Consider the following 19434-nt stretch of genomic DNA (forward strand, 5'->3'; position numbering starts at 1 on the left):
AAAAACACTTTTAATATAAGTTGCTGCTTAACATGATCACAGAACTGCCAAAACATATGTACAAAAATACCAGACAAAGTGAATCTCGGCAACGTCATCAGGTAGTGTAACGCTGAACTGATGCGGTGAAGCTACTAGCAGGAGAACGAAGCTGCACCAAGAAGCTACAAACACTAAATAGAAGGAGAGCTGCCATCGATACAGTTACAGCCACGCATGATTTAATGTTGCACAACACAGTTTTACCAAGTTGCTCAAAGTCTAAACTGGCATTGTTGTGCATTTAAGGTGTAAAGTTTACCTTCGACCAAACGCCCCCCAAAGGAATCTCAGCGCCCCCCTTCTGTAAAAAATTCCGCCAGCGTCCCCTGCCGTCCTCTGAACGCCCCCTGGGGGGCGGTACCGCCCACGTTGAGGACCGCTAAAGTAGACAGAACTACTCATATCCCAAAAAGGTTGAGTATGAAATGTCCAAAACTGCAAAAACACAAAGGGGTGAAACAACCAACACCATCTGAAACAAGTTTATTTTATATTACTTGTTGTATATGATGAACATTATAAGTCAAACGGATCAGATTCTTAGACAGGACGAATCTGACTAAGCCAATCCAATCATATACCTTGGATTGGCTTCTAATTTAAATACAAAAACTCCAAATTTAATCACGTTCTTGTAAAATGCATTGAAATTCAATTTGTAATCCCAACTGGTAAAAAGCTACGGAGCCCAGTTAAGTGCTTTGACTCATGGACTTTAAAGCAATTCTTCATCCTGGGTGATAACACTGTTTCATGGTACGAAACCATGAAACACTGATATTTTTAGTCAAGTCTTTCTTTATGACATATAAATTTAGTTATTTTTTCCATGCCTGAAGGGATTTCTATGTAGGTAAAACAATTTCGACAGAGCAGATATTGTGCCAGACTACGTCACCCCCAATCTCTAAGCAACACCTACACTATAAATTTCACTTTCTTTCGGGTCAAAAATGAGTCAGTTCCTTTACCTGTTTTTTTCATAAAGATGGCCATTGTCACCTTTCACACGTTACAACAAGTCAATGTGGGCGTGCACACTGTTTCTTTGTCCCTGCATCGGAGGCAAATTCCAGCAAATAGTAATTTAAGACACGCTGACAGCAGAAAACACAACAATACAGTCATGCTTCAAGCTGCTCTATCCGCACAATCAACCAAAAATTACACAATGTGCCCACAGAGAGCGTGGGAGGACACAGTACACTGTTTTTTTTTTCCTTTCATTATTAATCATCAAATCCTTCGTAGCTTGATAGATGATACAAGTGTTAATTAATTTCACATAAACACACAGACCAATATTACCACTGATTAAATCGGAAAACAATTCGCAGCAAGGACCGAGTCACAACCTCAGATGGGATTTCACATCAATGGTACCGACATATTTATTTTCGCCCGATTGCAACACAGGAGCAGATTTTCATGCAGCACTGCATCGTAGCTGCTCTCAATCTAACGATGGCGAATATATCCAACTGCTCCCTCTGGCTAATAATTGATAAGCACTGTTATTAACCAACAGCGGGCAAGTTGAGCAACCTCAACATGACTTAGAATTTAAAAAATTGTCTCTAAAATAAGAGTTTGATTTAAAAAAAAAAAAAACACAAAAAAAATTGAGCAGCTCCCTTATTGGGAACGTGTTTTCTGATCACAGGCGAAGAAAATTTGCCGTAATAGAAGCCTGTTCGAACACGTGCCTGAGTAAAAAGGCAGGGATTAGTGGGGCTTGTTGCTAAAAGAGGTTTAACAACAATCCCCTGAGGTGCAGCCAACTCATCCACAGGTCCTCAATAGCTTCTTGCAAACAGGCCTTTCTTTTTATCTGCACAGCACCCCGACTGACTCATCTTCTGCCTTTAGAAAGAGCAACTTCGCCCAAATCACGCACACACACGCACACACACACACACAAAAAAGATAAACCAATTATTAGTAATTTTTGAACATAACTCATTTTTTTCATATTTCTGTAACCCACTGCAGCTGTGCTGCTGAATTGAAATTTTCCTTGTTGATGTGCGAATAGCAAAATTACATGGTGAAATTGCGGTACCTGTTTTTAGGGAAGCAGCAGAGAGAGCCCGAACGTGCTACGTGTCGTGGAAGGATAAAAACGGCTTTGTTCGCACAGATGAGGCTATGTCAGCGTATAGTATAAGCGTCATACTTATTGTAGACCAAGTCCAGTATTGATTCTTCCAGGAAAACGTCTGATGCATTAAATACTGGAAGTTGTTTTGTCTGACTATAGTGCTCAGATCGAATAGGAAAGCGACTTTCGGAGTTTTGCAGGCAAGAATAATTGTCAGCATTAAAACAATCTAAAACTAGATGGATGGATGGATAGATAGATAGATAGATAGATAGATAGATAGATAGATAGATAGATAGATAGATAGATAGATAGATAGATAGATAGATAGATAGATAGATAGATNATAGATAGATAGATAGATAGATAGATAGATAGATAGATAGATAGATAGATAGATAGATAGATAGATAGATAGATAGATAGATAGATAGATAGATATTCTGCAGGAACAGGTAAGTATATTCCATTTGATGTTCTCCCTCTAAGCTTTGCCAGCGTGTTCACTGTATAAAATATACATACCCTGACTCTGCAAAGATGATAATGCATGAGATTTTTGTGGGTTCTTTTCAGACTCTCACCAGTTCCTCGTCTCCTCATTTGCAACAACTATGACATCCTGTTCCACTCTATTTCCCGAACCCATCATTTCCTGTACAAATGCTTGCATTGTATCGGCTCCGGTCTGTTTTTATCCCCCCCCCTCCCTCCCTCAAAGATGATTCCCTTCAGCCCGGCTGACTGACAGCGGAGTGTGTGTGCATCATTATCTCCTTCACAGGGCCTGTCTGTTGCCGTATAGCCCGTGGCAGGCCTCCATCGCTCGTCATTAGAAGTGACTCCGGCTTCCGGCTGCACACAGGTGAACGACGCGAACAGCGAACTGCAGCCGTGTAAAAGTTAAGACGCTCTTATGAATTCGTTTGATTAGCTCGCAGATACCGAGGCATACAACAAGTGGGAGGATATTCTTCTACCTGAAAGCAGAGGTCAGGCAGGCTAAAAAAGCACTTGGACAGATAAAGAGAAAAATAAGCAAATAAAAAAAAATGACAGCAACCCTTACGGCTTCCCACACAAAACAGCATTAGCCTTTAGAAGTTTTAGAATTGGGTCTTTTTTTTTCCTCTCACTTTCGGCATCTTAATTATGTCCTATATATGCAGATGTAACTTCAGTGTGTAGCAAACAGGAATATTGATTCACTGGAGTTAATCTGAGCTTTAAAATGCTGATCAGGTCTACTGCTTCAGTCTGAGGTTGCAGTGTGCACGTAATAGGATCCACCACCGAGGGTCTGTATAATAATGCCTCGGCTGATGGTGCGCAGTAGATAAATCATGCTTATGGATTGATGTCTTCCTTTATGGCCCCTGTGAATATAACAAGAATGCCTTCAAGAGCAGCTAAATATAAGCTTTTATGCATGCAAAATGGCTGCGTGGAGAGACGCCTGCATGGATTTGGGATATATTGCTCTAGTTATGGCCTAGCCCACCAATCTCTCTATTATCAGATGATCATGGAGTGAATTATACGGCGAATATAGCTTTGAACCTTTTGCAAAGGAGGAACACCAGTCATTGGTGTGAAATATTTAAATATTATTCATCCTCAGACATCTATTTGAAGTGTAAATATTGCGGCGCATTGTGTAGTTCTGATCTTTGTTTGCTTGTTTGTTTATCACGCCTGACAGTGTGACAAACAAACAGCGTAACACGCAGCCTATGAAGCGACAGACCTGATGTGTGTCACTGTTATCTAAAATCACAGGCCACTTTATTAGGTACAACTGTGGAGTTGGTTGTTAACGCAAACAGAGCATCAGCCAATCACACGGCAGCGATGGAGAAAAAAAGCATGCCATCAAAATAGGGAAGAAATGTTCTTGTGACATGATAAACTCTTGATTTCAAAATTTGGTTGGGTCAGAATTTAAAAGCATCGCTTCGTCTCGGCTCAGATCAACAGGTGATGGCACAAGGGATCTGTTCTATTGGACCACAGAGTATTACTTTAACTAAAAAAAAAACCAACAACCTATCTGTGCGTTATTGCTGACCAATGGCCACAGTGTAACCATCCTGTGATGGCTTCTTCCAGCATGATATGAAGAAGCCATCTGTCAAAAAGCTCATCACATCTCAAACTAGTTTCTTGAACATGAGTTCACCAACGGAGATCATTTGGGTCTGAAAGAGTCCCGGCGTCGACGTACAGCTGACAAATCTGCAGCCATGTGTGACACTATCAAGGAAACACTGACCAAAACCCTCAGGGACGTTTTTGACACCTTGCTCATCCTTTGCTGTGATGATTTCAGGCACTTCTGTAGGCAAAAAGGTGGAGGTGAACCTAATGAAGTGGCTGGTGTGTACACACTGATGGAAGGTTATAGTATAAGATCATAAAACCCTACGTTGCTAAAGTAAACAAGGTGTGTGTTACGCAGGTCTGCTTTGAGATTCTGAGCGGTGCTTGAAAAATATACTTGCTTTGTGTTAATCATGATAATTTGTCAAAATTTCAACCCAGCAGCACTAAATCTACTCACCCCAATTCAAAGAGAAATCAATTCTCTCCTCCTGCTCTCCCTCCCTCCCTCCCTTGGCATGTTTTTTGCCTCTCTCCTGTTTCTCCTCTCAATTTCTCTTTCCTTTCCGTAATAACTATGTGAGCGGCGACAAATGTAATTACAAAGGGGTGGGGTTTAGCATGTTGTGTGTGTGTGTGTGTGTGTGTGTGTGTGTGTGTGTGTGTGTGTGTGTGTGTGTGTGTGTGTGCGCGCACAATTTTAGTTCATGCACAACAAAACGCAACATTAAAAAGCTATTATCAGAAAAGGGAACGTTTTAGCAGATATATGACTGAGGGCAGCTCCCTCCATATGTTTGCAGAGACGGGGACAACAAGTCAGGTAGTAATTATCAATCATCATCAGCAGAAACTGTCAGCGAGGCGCTCGGCCTGGCACGCTCCGGCTGCCGCTGCCATGGAGACAACTGCCACATAGCAGCAAATGTGTGTGTTTACCAGGACGTTAAAATACTCACTCATATTTTTATTTAGCGCCTGACAGAATAAGCCGCTCCTATGTGTTAGGTGTCTCTTGCCAACAACAAAATAAAAAAAGAAGAAGGGAAAAACAGAGGATAATAATTAGCAGACGGATATGTATGATGGAATAAAGTAATATGAAAAGATAAATGTGTCTGTGTGTGCACATACATAATGCATTCGCCAGTAATGAGCTCATTTCTGTGGTCGTACGTACACAGACCCTCCATTCAGCCTGTCGCCGTTAATATTCCTCAGCCGAGTAAAGAGGACGTTCTCCCCAGCCGTCATGACTTTGTCAGGTCCAGCTTTACATATTTCTTTCTCCTTTTTTTTCCCATAGATTTTTTATTTTTTTATTTTTGCATAACCTGCCCTGTTCCTTTACTTTTGCATGTATTTGAATCAATGATCTCCACTTCCCTTAAAGCCCATTCGCAGCAGCGGTTCTTTTCACAGAATCGGACACTAAGGAATGTTTCTGGAACGTTTCCAGAGATTTTTCCGCTGACAACGCCGCTTTCAGATAACAATCAATTTCCATGTGACCTTAATCCATTACCCTTCCCAGGATTATTTTCACTTAAAAACAATTCGCTGAAAAAAATTGGACGCATACAGCCAGCTTTTAAACACGAAAACGGTTTGTGGAAAGTGGGATGATGCATATGTGCAATATGAATTTTCCTGCCTTATTAAGGCAACCATCTGGAAACAAAAGAGGGGGAAAAAAGACCAGTGTTCTTCATTTGTTATTTGTGCGCCGTCGTGCACACGCCCCCCCCGGGGGAGCAGCAGCATTACTCTTTCATCAGATCAAATGAAGCGGAGCAGTGTCGTTCCAGGAAGAGCCAATTAAACAGTTCAAAGAAGTTTATTATTGCGATGGATTATGAAATTGTTCTCATCGGATTCACTCGGAGTGTGCGTTTCTACAGGAGGAGGGATTCAGTGTGTGTACTTTTAGCACATGGCGCAAACTCACGGAGACTGTCTGCGTTTGCAGAGTAAATAGGAAATTACGTCGCACGTTTTACGACTTTAATTTACAGCCGAAATGAGGCAAAAATTGCTCCCTCAGACATCTGCTTTCTTTCTAAAAAACCTCTCTCTCTCCTCTTTTGTTCTGCCCACCTCATGTGATCACCTCATGATGGTAGCGCCGCCGCCTGTTAAGCACTTATTAACACGCATCACATTTGAGACATGTTTAATCTTAACCCAGTTTCGCTGAGGAATGCAATCACCTCTGACCCTGACAAACTGAATAATATCACCCGGCGTTTATCTCTCTCGCAGAGGGGATAATTCCTCGTAATTATATGAGGAATGGAAGAAGAAGAAAAAGAAAAAAAAAACAAACCCAACAACAACACTTTAGAGCTGGCAGGAGTCCAGAAAGGCTCCATGTTTCTGTTTTTAAACCGTAATAATTCACAATGCTATTTAGCAGCTGGGATAAAAATAAAGCAGCCACACAATGAGGTGAAAACGCTGGCGAGGAGCTTTTAACGGCCTTTGTTCTGGGAGAGGAAATTAAAAAACAAATCCTATTTTGCAAAGAAATGCTAAGAGCGCACACACACATGCACACTTACACACTAGCTATGTGGGACTGTCCCACATACACAAACATACGCATATGCCACATGTAAAACAGAGTCACAGTTACATAATGTGGAGGATTTGCTAAAAATGGGATAACCTTCAAACGCTTCCACATCATTTGTACTGACAGACTGCTGCAACAACTCTGTGGGACTGTAGCGCTAAAGAAAATACAGTATTTCAATTTGGCTTTTTGGAGGAAGAGAGAGAGAGAGAGATGGAGGAAGGGAGAAAAAGGGAAGGAGGGAGGGAGTGGGGGAGGAAAAAGGGAGGGTGAGATGAAAGAGAGCAGTGGATAAGCTTCAAGGCTTAGCCTATTCATTACTGGAGGGGAAAAAAAAAAAATCACAGCATCGACCTATAAATAAATGAATGCCAGGATAAACACGGAGCCCATACATCAATAAAACATATGTATTCTAATAGATCACGCTCTAGTTACACTTGATGGGATTGAGTCAGCCAATGAGCCCAATCATAGAGACTTCATCATTTTTGAAAAGGTACACAGCACTAAGCCATGGTGATTATAAATAATCGCTTTTCTCCTCATAAAATAGGCCAGTGGTTACTTTTATCTTTCTGTTCAGTGTTTTCATGTTTATAACCCAATTTGGTGAATTTAAGAAGTTCATTTCCATTTCCACAAATAAAAAGCTGCTTTATTGTTGTTTTTTTATTTATTCGTGCCACCACACAAAGAAATAGCCAAAATATTTAAAGACTAAACTAAGCAGATCTGTAAGCCGACACAGCTCGCCAACGCTGTCAACATTCCTTCGGAAAGAAACAATAGGAAACTGGGCGCATCAATCACGGCCTGTACACACGGCGTAATTCTCCGAGCGCTACTACCATAGTGCTGGAGCAGCACAACAAAGACTTTTGACGTCACGTAAAGTTGCACAAGTTCTTTTCAGGAACGACGTGCAGCAGGCCCCTACCTGCAGAAAGGCTGAGCTGCATTCATGAGGTGTCTCTACGCCGACCTGACTGCCAGAGGCGCACTTTGTAAACAGCGTTTACTGTTACACAGATGACTCAGACTGGCTCACTCCAGGTTGCAACACGCCATCCTGTAAAGTTTATTATGGACGTTCCAGGACTTGGATTACAATTCACATCAGATTTTTTTTTTTTAAAAGAAAAAAACTTTTCATTATTTGACATGTAAGGCTTGTTTGATTTAAAGCCCCCACCTCGTGAACATTTGTTCTTGAATGTTTGACAGGTTTATTGATGAAATTACCATTGAAGCATTATGCATGAGGTCAAGCTGGCCTTTTGAGAACAAAGTTTCAAGTCTGTAACAACATCTGCAGCAGGTTTATCAAAAAAAAAATTGTTTTGCTTTTTTTTTATTTGATAAAGGTGCGACTTTCCCATGCTGTCTTTTGAGTTTGCCTGTAAGTCTAATAATAAACTTGAAAAACGGGTCAAAATAGCTCATCTCGCGTATCAGCTGCTTTGTTAATGTTTGTCGTCTCATGGCAGCGAAGTGGCACGCTGGAGCCAGTTTGACATCATTCTTCAGCGATGCATCTAAAAACACCCAAACCGTCTTTGTGTGAATATCACAAACTACCGCAAAACTATTCTGAGAAAAAAAACTATAAAATACTGGAAACGATTTATAGCACTTCCTGTTTGGCAGGCGACTCTGAAATCTTTGAATGTTGGCGTTTCAATAAAAGCAGCCACAGGGAGAAGCCGTCACTGCTCACAGCTGCAATAACATGTGATGACAGCATGACAATAAAATGGTGACTGAACGTTTCACTGTGTTGGATCACCTGCATGTAGTCAGTTTTTACGCTGGTGAAAAGTGATTTGTACACTCGACTGAAGCGACAAAGAGTGAACGAAGGATTAGAGCATGTTAACAGTTTTATAGCGCTGTTGATATTTAACCCCCTCAGAAAATAAAGGTCGATCTACTGGACGCTTTTATTTTATTTCGCTTTACCTCTTCCATGTCGCTGCTTTTAGACATTGGCTGTTAATAAAACAATAATCTAGTTATTTTAAATTATCACTGCTGCAAAAATTCTATCATATACAGCATGGCTATGATAATGTTATCAGTGCTACATGGAAGTTGATGTTTTGGTTTAGGCACATGCTACCTAATTGGCCGTAGCATTACAGTAAACCTAATCAAGTGAACTATAGTCATTGTAACAGGAAACGCATTAACACTAGAATAAAAAGCTGGTTAATTAGCTAGGCTATCTGCTCTGGCAGCCAACCTCAGTGGCATTGCACGACAACATGTGGCAATTCGATGGGACGACAATCAAATAAACATCTAGTTTTAAGTTTTTTTTTCTTTTTTTTGTCCCAACATGCCACGATTTTGCAACATCTTGTTATAAGTGATGAAAAAGCCAAACAAACTGGATTTGAAACCACAGCAACAACATAACTTATGAAATATCTCCTCTAAAATGATCTTCCATTTGAAATTATTGGCATAATTTTATCCTAGTAATCTGGACCGTCTCAAACATTCAATTTCCGTCTAAGATTATATTTATATCGTGTTGACAGATCATTTTAGAGTGGAAAAACTGAAACTTATGCAAGTAGCAACTTAATCTGATGCATTACCTTGACTAAATCTGTACATATTTTCATTGTCTTTTGGTTGATGTAGCAAGAAACCTTTTGTTCAGGTCTCTGAAATGCGTCTTGCCTATGAGAGGCTCAGTTTATCTATCAGTGCTGTTCAGTAAAAACAGATAAAGGAACCATCATAAAGCACTAGATTCAGAGCTGCGGAGTTGGTGATGATGTAATGGGAGGATAAACAGAAGGATTGTGCTTTCTTTTTTTTTTTCAACCCAGCAGCCATGCTAATGTTCCTGAAGCCAAGTGCTTTTTGGTTAAAACAGCACTGTGCCATCGATTCTGCCTCCACACACATCAGGGCAATGACAGAGAGAAAGTGAACAGGGCCAAGTTTGTCAGTTTTTTTTTTGTGTGTGTAGGAACTGAAAGTGCAGCGCATTAAAAGTTATTTTAAAGGCACCGTGACGCTATGTGTGCATGAAATGATCCTAGAGCAGATGATCGGCCTGTATTTATGTCCTGATTACAAAATGTAACCGTACAGTCACAGCGCGTGCTCTTTTCTCCTCTAAAATCCTCCCTCCGTAGCCTCTGCACTGCACAGCATATGGACAATGAAATATTCATGGGCTGTTGGTTAACACAAATCTGCACAGGAGATGAGAAAACATGAGCTTAGCAAGCAATTTGCCTATTGCATTAACAGACGGGCCTGTCACGAGACGACACTGACATATGCATATTTCCTCTAATCCGATTTCTTGTTTAAAAAGCACTGGGGAAGAGTGCTTGAAGTTGTGGAAACAATGACCTCATGCTGTATGATCATCCGGTGACCCAACCCAATCAAGCTGGTGGAGATGTTATCTCCAACCAAACACAGGCTTGAGATTTTAACACATCTGCTGCTCCTGCGTGTTTCTTTTCCTCATTTCTCCTCTTATGCATCACATCTCGGTATCAGTTTCAGTCAGATGACATACAAGAAACCTTTATCTTTTGATTTAATTAACACTCTCACAAATACACATTCTAAATTAAGCCACAGATGTGCACAAGCATCCATGTAAACAGAACTGCATTAAAATGGACTGCGAATTTCTGTTTGTATCTGGAGCGCTCTCGTGTAAGGGAACAATAAACTCCTTTTTATTTTTCATTCTTCTTGAGAGAATTAGCAGGTAGGACTGAGCAATACAATTCTATGTATTTCATAAAGCGTGATATATAAAGAAATGACACTGTATGGGAAAAGTTCAAGGTCTTGTTTAGGTTTCAATATTTTCCTCGCAGTATAACCCTGCAGTATAACCCTCGTTGTGTCTTCATTTAGCACAAATAAAGATCAGCTGGCTGTGGAGCTTGAAGCTAATAGCTTTGTCCCACAGGTGCACAGACCAAAGCAGACCTCTTTCATCCTAAACAACTCCAATCTTCATAAATGCCTTTTTTACAACTGTTGCATTTTCATAGGGGGTTAAACGGAGATTGAGGATTACTGACTCTGGAAATGGAGGCAGAAGTGTTATACATCGTCCTGCATAACACACACACTCAGAACTGAACATGCCGAGCGTTTCTTGTAAGATTAATGTCAGAAAGTCAAGGTGTCTCTGGGCTGCCAGCCGAGTCATTCACAGCACCCATGGTGGCCAGCTGATGAGAGGCAATTTTGCAGTTGTAGGGAGTTTGTAGCTGCTGTAGGTTACATGTGCTGCCAGTGAGCTGGAGGATTTAAGACTAAAACACACTGAGATCACAGAGGAACTATATTTCATGCGCATTATTAGCCGCCATTAACACACATTAGACGGGTTGTGCTTGCCTGCATTGAGCCAGACTTCAGCCAATAGGTTACTTCTATCAGTGGTAGTGGGGCTTAATAATTAAACATTTGTGGATCTCTGTGGCATGTAAGGACATGGGGAAAGTAATTTTTGCTAAAAGGGAATAAAAAGTATTTTTGATGTTATTTCTAGAACACAACTAATGTAAAATAACACAATCTGTGAGCAGTCATGTGAGGAGTGATCGTGTTTTTGTTTACATGTGGGTTTAAATACCGACAGCTTTGATTGTTGTTCATGAATGACCAGAAGCAGCTCAGAGAAAGGCTATTCTTTGTGGGTTTGTGATGGAAATGTTTTTTTTAAAGAGGCCATTGACTGCCTAATAGAAAAGTGAGAAATTGTAAAAATCAATAAAACGGTGAACCTTTAAAATGGAATAATGCGCTTTTAAGCCATTTCCCTTTTATTCTAGACTTGTTAATCCCTGTTCAACTACTCCATGTTTACCTTTTATTTCAATTGTGCAGGAAAATACAAAACCAAAGGTATATTTGCTAAGAGTTTGAAACTAGCTTACGCAAGTTGAACACCACTTCAGCCAGGCGGCTAGAGGTTTTAAACACAATGATAGTTCCAGCATAAACCACATCGCAGCTCTAAATGTCATGCATTCAGCACCAGCACTCCACTGTTACATAATCAACACTGAAGTACTGCAGTAAAAGCTAAAGAATGAAATTATTTATGCTGGGGTGATGCGTCCCTCACCTCAGCATGCTGGAAGCTTGAAGCTAAAAGTGGAGCTGTAACACTTACTTCCAGATTTTTTTAATAACTTATACATATTTGCGAAATATCATTCATAAATAGGCAGTTCATCCTTAAAAGTGAAAAAAAATAAAATAAAATGAAATAAAGTGAGACTGTTAATGTCTCTCCAGAAGTTGAATATTCTGTCCGCGCACACGCACGCACGCACGCACGCACGCACGCACGCACGCACACAGTCCAGAAAGAAACTTAATAAAGGTGACTTTCTTTAAAGACGTGACAAGACTTTATGTTCTAGGAAACATAATTCATTTCCTCATGTTTCCAAAAAGGAAAGCTTCTGTAGCACACTTCCTCCTGCCTCCATGCCAAATCCGATATGCAACATCAATGAACTACTTCTAAAAATAGCATTCTCTTAATACTGCTGTGACATTTTTCAGATTAGAAAAGTTTTAAAGGTGCACTTTTGGTCTTAGCCCTTCTCTAACAAGCTGTTAGCTTCAGTCACCAGGACCAATCAGTCATTGTTTATGTCAAACAAAGACGTCAGTGTGGTTGTATACGGCATGTAAAGCATATACATTTTTCAAAATAACCTCACATCGACAGCCTTGAACTAAGAACACAGAATAGCATGAGAGCGAAGGAGGAGGGGTAACTTTTCCTCCAACATGATTACCTCAGTAACTTTGAAAACACTGTTATTTTAAACTGTATGAACAAGAGGCATTAGGTTTCTGACAGCGTGGAGGTGAGTGGAGGGAATCAGAAAAAAAAAAAGAAAATAATATCCCCCCCTTTAACAGCTTGTCTAAATATAGTCATCGGCTTTATGTTTAAAAGTGCCGGGCTGCGTTTACATATGTTTCAGGCATATTCGCAGCACCAACTCCCTGCCAAATTAATGTGAGTAATACTCAACACGCAGCTTTTAACAAAAAAATGAATGTTGTGATCATTCAGTCATTCAGCATCGCAAGGCTCTGGCCCACTCAAGAACTATTTCTGGCTTTTATCACTGCAGAGAGCCTCAGCAACGCCAATATTATTACAGCGCAATATGTCACACCTTTGTTATTCTTAGGTTTATATAAGAGATTGATTTTCATTCCGCTTGTCAGCGAGAATGCAATAAGTGAAAAAAATATTTGCAACCATGCTGTTGTAAAAACACAATTTATACATCTCTCGTCAGACGTTTAGCACCGCCGCAATATTACATTCCTGCTGGCGAAGAAAGGAAATTGAGGACACAAAGTAGCAAGGGCATAATCAATCCACGTTTGGCAGAGAATGCGTGATAATTATAAACAAAAACTGTGTCATTCCCCGTGAGGAAAGCAACTGCTGCGGGGTGACAGGCGACGCTGCACATGAATATGGATCACAGGACCTGATGCAAAAGCAGTTTTGCTCAAAGTTGGTCCGAGGGAAAGGACGCCGGTGACACCAGAGGCTTAGAATAAAATAAACACAAGGAGTCATAAAGAAAAGGGAGGCCGGCACGCGAGCCCTTGATGATCTCAACAGATTTCGGCCGAGCTGGACTGCTGTGTCAAGAATAAAACCGGATTTCACAACCAGGCTTTTAATCTGTCGGCTAAGTTTTTCACAATGCAGAACACTGGCCCTGCTGACAAGCAGAAATACTCCTTTTTTTATGTCTGATCCTCCTTTTCTGGAGCCCCTAAGGAAACCTGACACACTTTTATAACTTAGTCTGCCGAAGATGGATGGCCATTACAGCTGCCAGCACAGATCTGACTGAATCCAAAAGCTCAGAATAGTAAATCAGATTTTAAACTGCTGTAAAAAAAAAAACAAAAAAAACACATTATCTCCCGACAGGTTTGATCTGTTTTTGCATCTTAAGTCACGTTTAGTGTTTCAGATCATACAATTTTGATAGCAAAGATAAATGCAGTTCTTGAATGATTTCATTTATTGTCCCCTGTTAAACCGTGAGTTAACTTTGATTGCCCATGTGTTATTTATGTTCGGTTTGATTTGCCACACCCAGGTTGGATTACTGCCTACTGACCCCGCACTCTCAAGAAATCACCTCACTGGAACCTGACTGACGAGATGAAGGAAGCTATGAGGTCGCATAAAGTGACACGTCGGAGACATTCATGAACAGATGGAAATCGACATCCATCAGTCTGGAAACGGCCTCAAGACCATTTCTGGGACTGTGGGACTCTGGAGAACCACAGCAAGAGCCATTATCCAGAAATGGAGCATACATGGAAGAGAGGCCAATGAGAGGCCAGTGACCTGCCGTCATATAGGAGAGCAACAACGAGTCGGGAAGAAGGAACAAATAACATCATTTAACAAAGGTACCCAACCACTAAACTGTTTCTTGGTTTTATTTAGTTTTTTAAAAACCAAGCAACTCGTTTCTTGATCGTTTCCCCATTTAGTGACAAAATAAGATCTCTATATTTATGATCGATGAGGCCAATATCTTTCAGTTTTATTTGCCACAGAACTGACCGGACCTACTACTGCCGTCTTCAAACTGCACAGTGACTCCACCTCTGAGTGGCTGAAAAAAAAAACTGAATACTTTGGAGTGGCTCAGTCAAAGTCTTGATCTAAATCCAGACTGAGAAACTGCAGTAAGATGTTAAAGGGGCCCTTCAAACTCTAAAAACTGTTCTGCAAAGTGGAGTGGACCAAATGGAACTGATTCATCACAAGGCCTGGTTGGATTGGATAGATTATTCTTCGTCAATATGATTATTTGAAAACTACTTTTTATATTTACTCAGATTATCTTTGTTTGATGTCAAAATTTGACATGTGAAAAACTTAAGAGTAAGCAGAAAAGAGCAAAAGCAGAAGAAAAAATCTCTCTATTGCTTTAAATATTTCCCAGCTGCCTGTTGTTGCTACTGGTGCTGGTGTTTATTCTAATAAAGGTGGATCTAACCAATTTCTTTTCCTTTTTTTTCTTTTTTTAAATAGAGGCTTTAAATAGCAGAATAACTACTCAGCAGCCATGACTGTGTCTAAGCGTAAACATTCATGTGTGTTTGTGCCTGTAAGTAAGACGCCCTGGAGGCCTTATTCACCTGCCAGAGTGATGTAAATTACTTAGCTCTGCTGTTTTAAAACAAATCACAATCAAGTCTCCGAGCAACAATTCCAGCAGAAATAATAAAAAAAAAAAAAACAGCTCAGAGCCGAGTAAACCTTCATGTGAAGAACATTAGAGATCCTGGCTGCCTCAGCAAGGAGAAAAAGCAGAATCCCCTTCGGCTATGAAAATAAACCTTTAGCTTAAATGTGACTCACAGAGGAATGGCATCATTGAGCCAAGCGAATGAGCAACAGCAGCCACAGGATGTTAGCGTTGCTATTCATAACTTATTTTCCTATGCCTAAAACCGTTTTCCCTTCTGGTCTCACCTCTGCTGGGCTCTTAAAATGCAATTACCTCGTGGTAAATTTACAGGAAAAAGAAAAACAATGACTTTTGACCAGAGGAGCCATTACAGTGAATGTCACTCTGATGCCTGCTGAGCAACCAGGCACAGGAAATGTACAGCTAGAGACACAGAGAGAGAGATGAGTCACATTAGTCCTTTGTTTTAGCTTGGGCTTAATAAAACGTGTGGATTCTGGGGCAGTGGGGAATGAATGACAGACAAACGCGTTCCAGCGCTTCGCAGCTCCTCGGCGGAGCCACAAAATGCTTTTCAAAGGTGTGACTGAGGAGTTGTGTTCCAGCATCAGCCGTCGGTATTCGTCAACAGGAACAACTCGTCTGGAAAAATTTAAAAGGAAAAAGAAATAAATAAGTAATCCAAGAAACCAAGGCGAACCTTCGCTTGGTCGTAATTATCGAAATGCTAAGAGATCAAAAGCATGTTTTGCTTTCATTTACTTGGAAAACAGCAGCAGCGGAGTTGGTCAACACAGAAATCACAGACACGCATCGTCTCCACTCGCGCTTTAAACGAGAATATTCCAAGGAGGAATTTTTTTATTTTGTTTTGAAACCAAGCAACTGGCTTCACAGTCATGTTGTGACAAATTAAGATCTCTGTATTTGGTGGTATTTATAATTTATGAGGCCAATATCTTTACATTTTAAAAGGAAGCAGAAACATAGTTATTTCTCACTCCGTTCTCTTTTCCTTATTTGAACTGCAGACATAACACTGGACTGACGTGTCAACAGCTATTTAAGAGCTCTGGATCTAATTTCCCCTTTGCCTTTCTGTAAACCATAAAACTATTCATACCCACTAATAGGTGAGATCACTAGTTTAAATAGACTTCTTACAAAGCGAAGAGGGCAAATGAGCAGCTTCCATGTTCACCCAGAGCAGCTCTATTCAGTCAAAGCTGCAGCTTTACCTCAACATTTTTATCCGGGCTGCAGTATTTAAGAGATGCTGTCACAAATTCTGGGGTGTTTGGGTTTTAGTTTTCTGCTATACACCCTGATTATTTCCTTGTTTACTTGTTTGAGCTGAGATGTTGCCCTTTCATCTCGTTCCCTTGCGCTTTGTGTCTCAGTTGTTCACATATTTTGCTCTTTGTGAGTCAGCTTCCTTCACATCAGGCTCCTCCCCTCCGCCTGCATGTTTGCTCCCCGTTCTTTACACCTGCATCAAGGACAAGCCAGCTCCACCTGGCCACACACTCTGTTCAGGCATAACAATATGACCAGCGTTAGTTTCTCTCTGAACCGTCATCAACTAAGCGGTTTGAGCTACGGTGGGTCATCCGCTGGACCAAACGCACCATCCTTCAATTCCCATGTGCATCAATGCGCCTTGGTTCACCGCCGCTGCTTCCTCTGACCACTCCTGATAGATGGTGACCTCTGCCAGGGGCAGTTTTTCATTTGTCCCCAGGGGGGGCGTCAGAAAGGGGCCGCAGATACAAAAAGCAACTTCTCTCTGTGACCTGAGCAAGTTTGTTTTATGGATGTGCAGTCAGTAGGGGGGTTGGCGCCCTGGGGAGAGGCGCTGACAATAAGGACACTAGGTTACATGCTTTGTGTGGGATACCGAGGCATTTTTTTCTGCTCTCTTAATTTCCAGCCTGTTTATTGATTGGGGGCGGAGGCAGGGGGAGGGCCTGGACCAGGAACACCCCACAGCAACCGTTCTGGACGTGCTCAGACTCATTCATGTGCCATCATAATTTAACTTTGTCAAGCCCATTAAAATCTTTACACTTCATAATTTTCCCATCAACTTTGAGAACGAAACGTTCACTCATTGCCAAATTCTTTCCATTTCCCATGATGCCTGTCACTTGAAATGCAACAGTCCACCAAACAAAGCAGTCTTTTGCAGTCACAGCATTGCAGACGCTCATATTGCAATGACAATTGTGCTTTCATGTAACACACAGCTCTATATGTTATAAGCACCTCTCACAATTCAAATCTCACAATAAAATTTTCCAACAAACATAAACATTGTGTTTTGTCTTTGATTAAAGAAATATAAATACAATAAACATTTGAATTTAGTTGTTTGACTACTAAGTAAAAAAAAAACAAACAAAAAAAACAGAACTATTTGTGTAAATCAAAAGTTATCACTGAATCACATTCAGCTAATCAGATGAGGAGCTGATTAGTTTAAAAATATCTGACAAACACTAATTATTGTATTTATCATTTTGTTTTAAATTAAAGAGTAACTCAATTTCTAATACATTTTTTCCCTTGTAGATAAATTGTATAAATTGGTCTTTAAGGTTGATATTTTGCGACACTTTCATGTTGCTCAAGGTATTTGAAAAGTCGCTAAAAATAGCAACAAAGTCACTAAGTTGGCACCAGTGCTTTCACTCAACATCTGTGCTTAACCCCACACTTGGCCACGCCCCTCAGAGACTCTTGGCTCTGCCCACTTTGGAGGACTTTTTCAAAGAATTGTTTCAATTTACACTGGAAGTAGTTCCAATTTAAATACATGGAAAACAGCAGCCACTTCCATTGAAAACATTTCTGAAGTTTCTTAGAAGTAAAGTTTTTTTTTTCAGGAATTTAAACGACAGCTGTAACTCACAGCAGAGCGTTTGAGTCAATAATCCACTCCTGATGGCAGCCATTGTAGCCAGGAATGAGGAACATTCATAATGGTCTAATGAGTTCACTTCTTTCCAACTTAACACCCTGCATGTGTTTTGTAAACATGCAGCATTCAGCCAGAGTCAGAAAATGACTCAAACACTGGGAGAATTTAAAGCACTTCCTTTTATAAACCTAGCAGAGTGGTGGAAAAATCCCCTGTGAGAAAGCAATAAAATGGGCGGTGTCCTGTTTTCCTTATATAGACACAGTTATTATTTGCAACACAGGGATTTTAACTGTTATTATTGCACTCTGGTACTTTTTTTTCCCCTCTTAAATTGTCCACACACTGAATGAATGGTCTCCCTAAGTCATCGATTCCCTAGCTGAAGCAGCCTCAGTATGGGTGTGGGCAGCCATACTTGAAAGTTTGAGGTCAACAATGTGTCAAAAATAATTCTTGAGACTAAAATATTGTTGCTAAAAAAATGATTCTGACGTTTCAAAAACAAAAAAACAGGCAGCCAATTGAAAACTTGACTTCCGTAAAGCGGTGTTGATGCAGGTGACGTAACACGTCGTCCGTCCGCCAAACTCACCAAACTCGTCGCAGATGCTCTCATTCTGTAGCAGGGTGGGGTGTTCGAAGGTGTCGCGGCAGTACAGGATCCTGGTGCTGCCGCCCAGCGCAGCGATGCCGCCCAGCGCCAGCACCGTGTGGTCGATGAACAGCGAGGACGGCTGCTCTCTGAGCCGAGCCAGAACGGAGCGGTAGCGACAGTACTGGGGGTAACTGAGGACTAAAACTTTCCGTCCGTCCTCTTCTTGGCCTAAACAAAACAACACACATGAAAAGAGAAAATTATTAAAAAGTTTGCAGAGATCCTATATATAGCTCACTAAGTCTGTCAAACTTTATATTTAGACAACTTCTCATACAAATGAGGTTAAAAACAGATGAAAATAAACAAAAACACAAACTAGGTAAACAAAACAAAAATATAAACAAAAAATTAAGCATTAGACAAATGAACACAAATAAATAAAATTTGAAAAAAATGAATTGATGAATGAGTAGTTTATTACTACAAACACCTGCAATAATATTTGCTGAATTTGTATTATCATGGATATATTAACTCATAAATATCATAAATAAGAACAAATACAAGAACAAATTCACAATGAAATTCAAAGTAATCACTTTAGTATTAACACAAACATTCTTGATTAAAGGCAGTTTTAGTCCTCGTGGTTTTTTAACAAGAGTTGTTAAACAGGGTGTGGCGGTCTGGATGATAAACGCAAACCTGTTAGTTAAGGTGAGCTAAGACCATCAATATCTTTAGAATACCAATAAAAACACCTCAAAGTTCAATGCCTGCGCTGGGAATGTGTAGTAGAGAAATAGGAAACACATTTCTTTAAGTGTTCTA

General features: G+C 40.5%; 1 protein-coding gene across 1 annotated transcript in view; it reads right to left on the bottom strand.

Moving 5' to 3' along the window:
• The window catches only part of arid5b (AT-rich interaction domain 5B), a 107947-nt gene that overhangs the window by 45132 nt on the left and 43381 nt on the right, over positions 1-19434 (bottom strand). Inside the window, exon 4 of the mRNA XM_008429163.2 lies at positions 18598-18828. Within this exon, the coding sequence (XP_008427385.1) occupies positions 18598-18828 (231 nt within the window). The remainder of the gene's footprint in view (positions 1-18597; positions 18829-19434) is intronic.

Source organism: Poecilia reticulata, linkage group LG15 (assembly GCF_000633615.1).
Source record: "Poecilia reticulata strain Guanapo linkage group LG15, Guppy_female_1.0+MT, whole genome shotgun sequence".
Taxonomy (NCBI): Eukaryota; Metazoa; Chordata; class Actinopteri; order Cyprinodontiformes; family Poeciliidae; genus Poecilia; species Poecilia reticulata.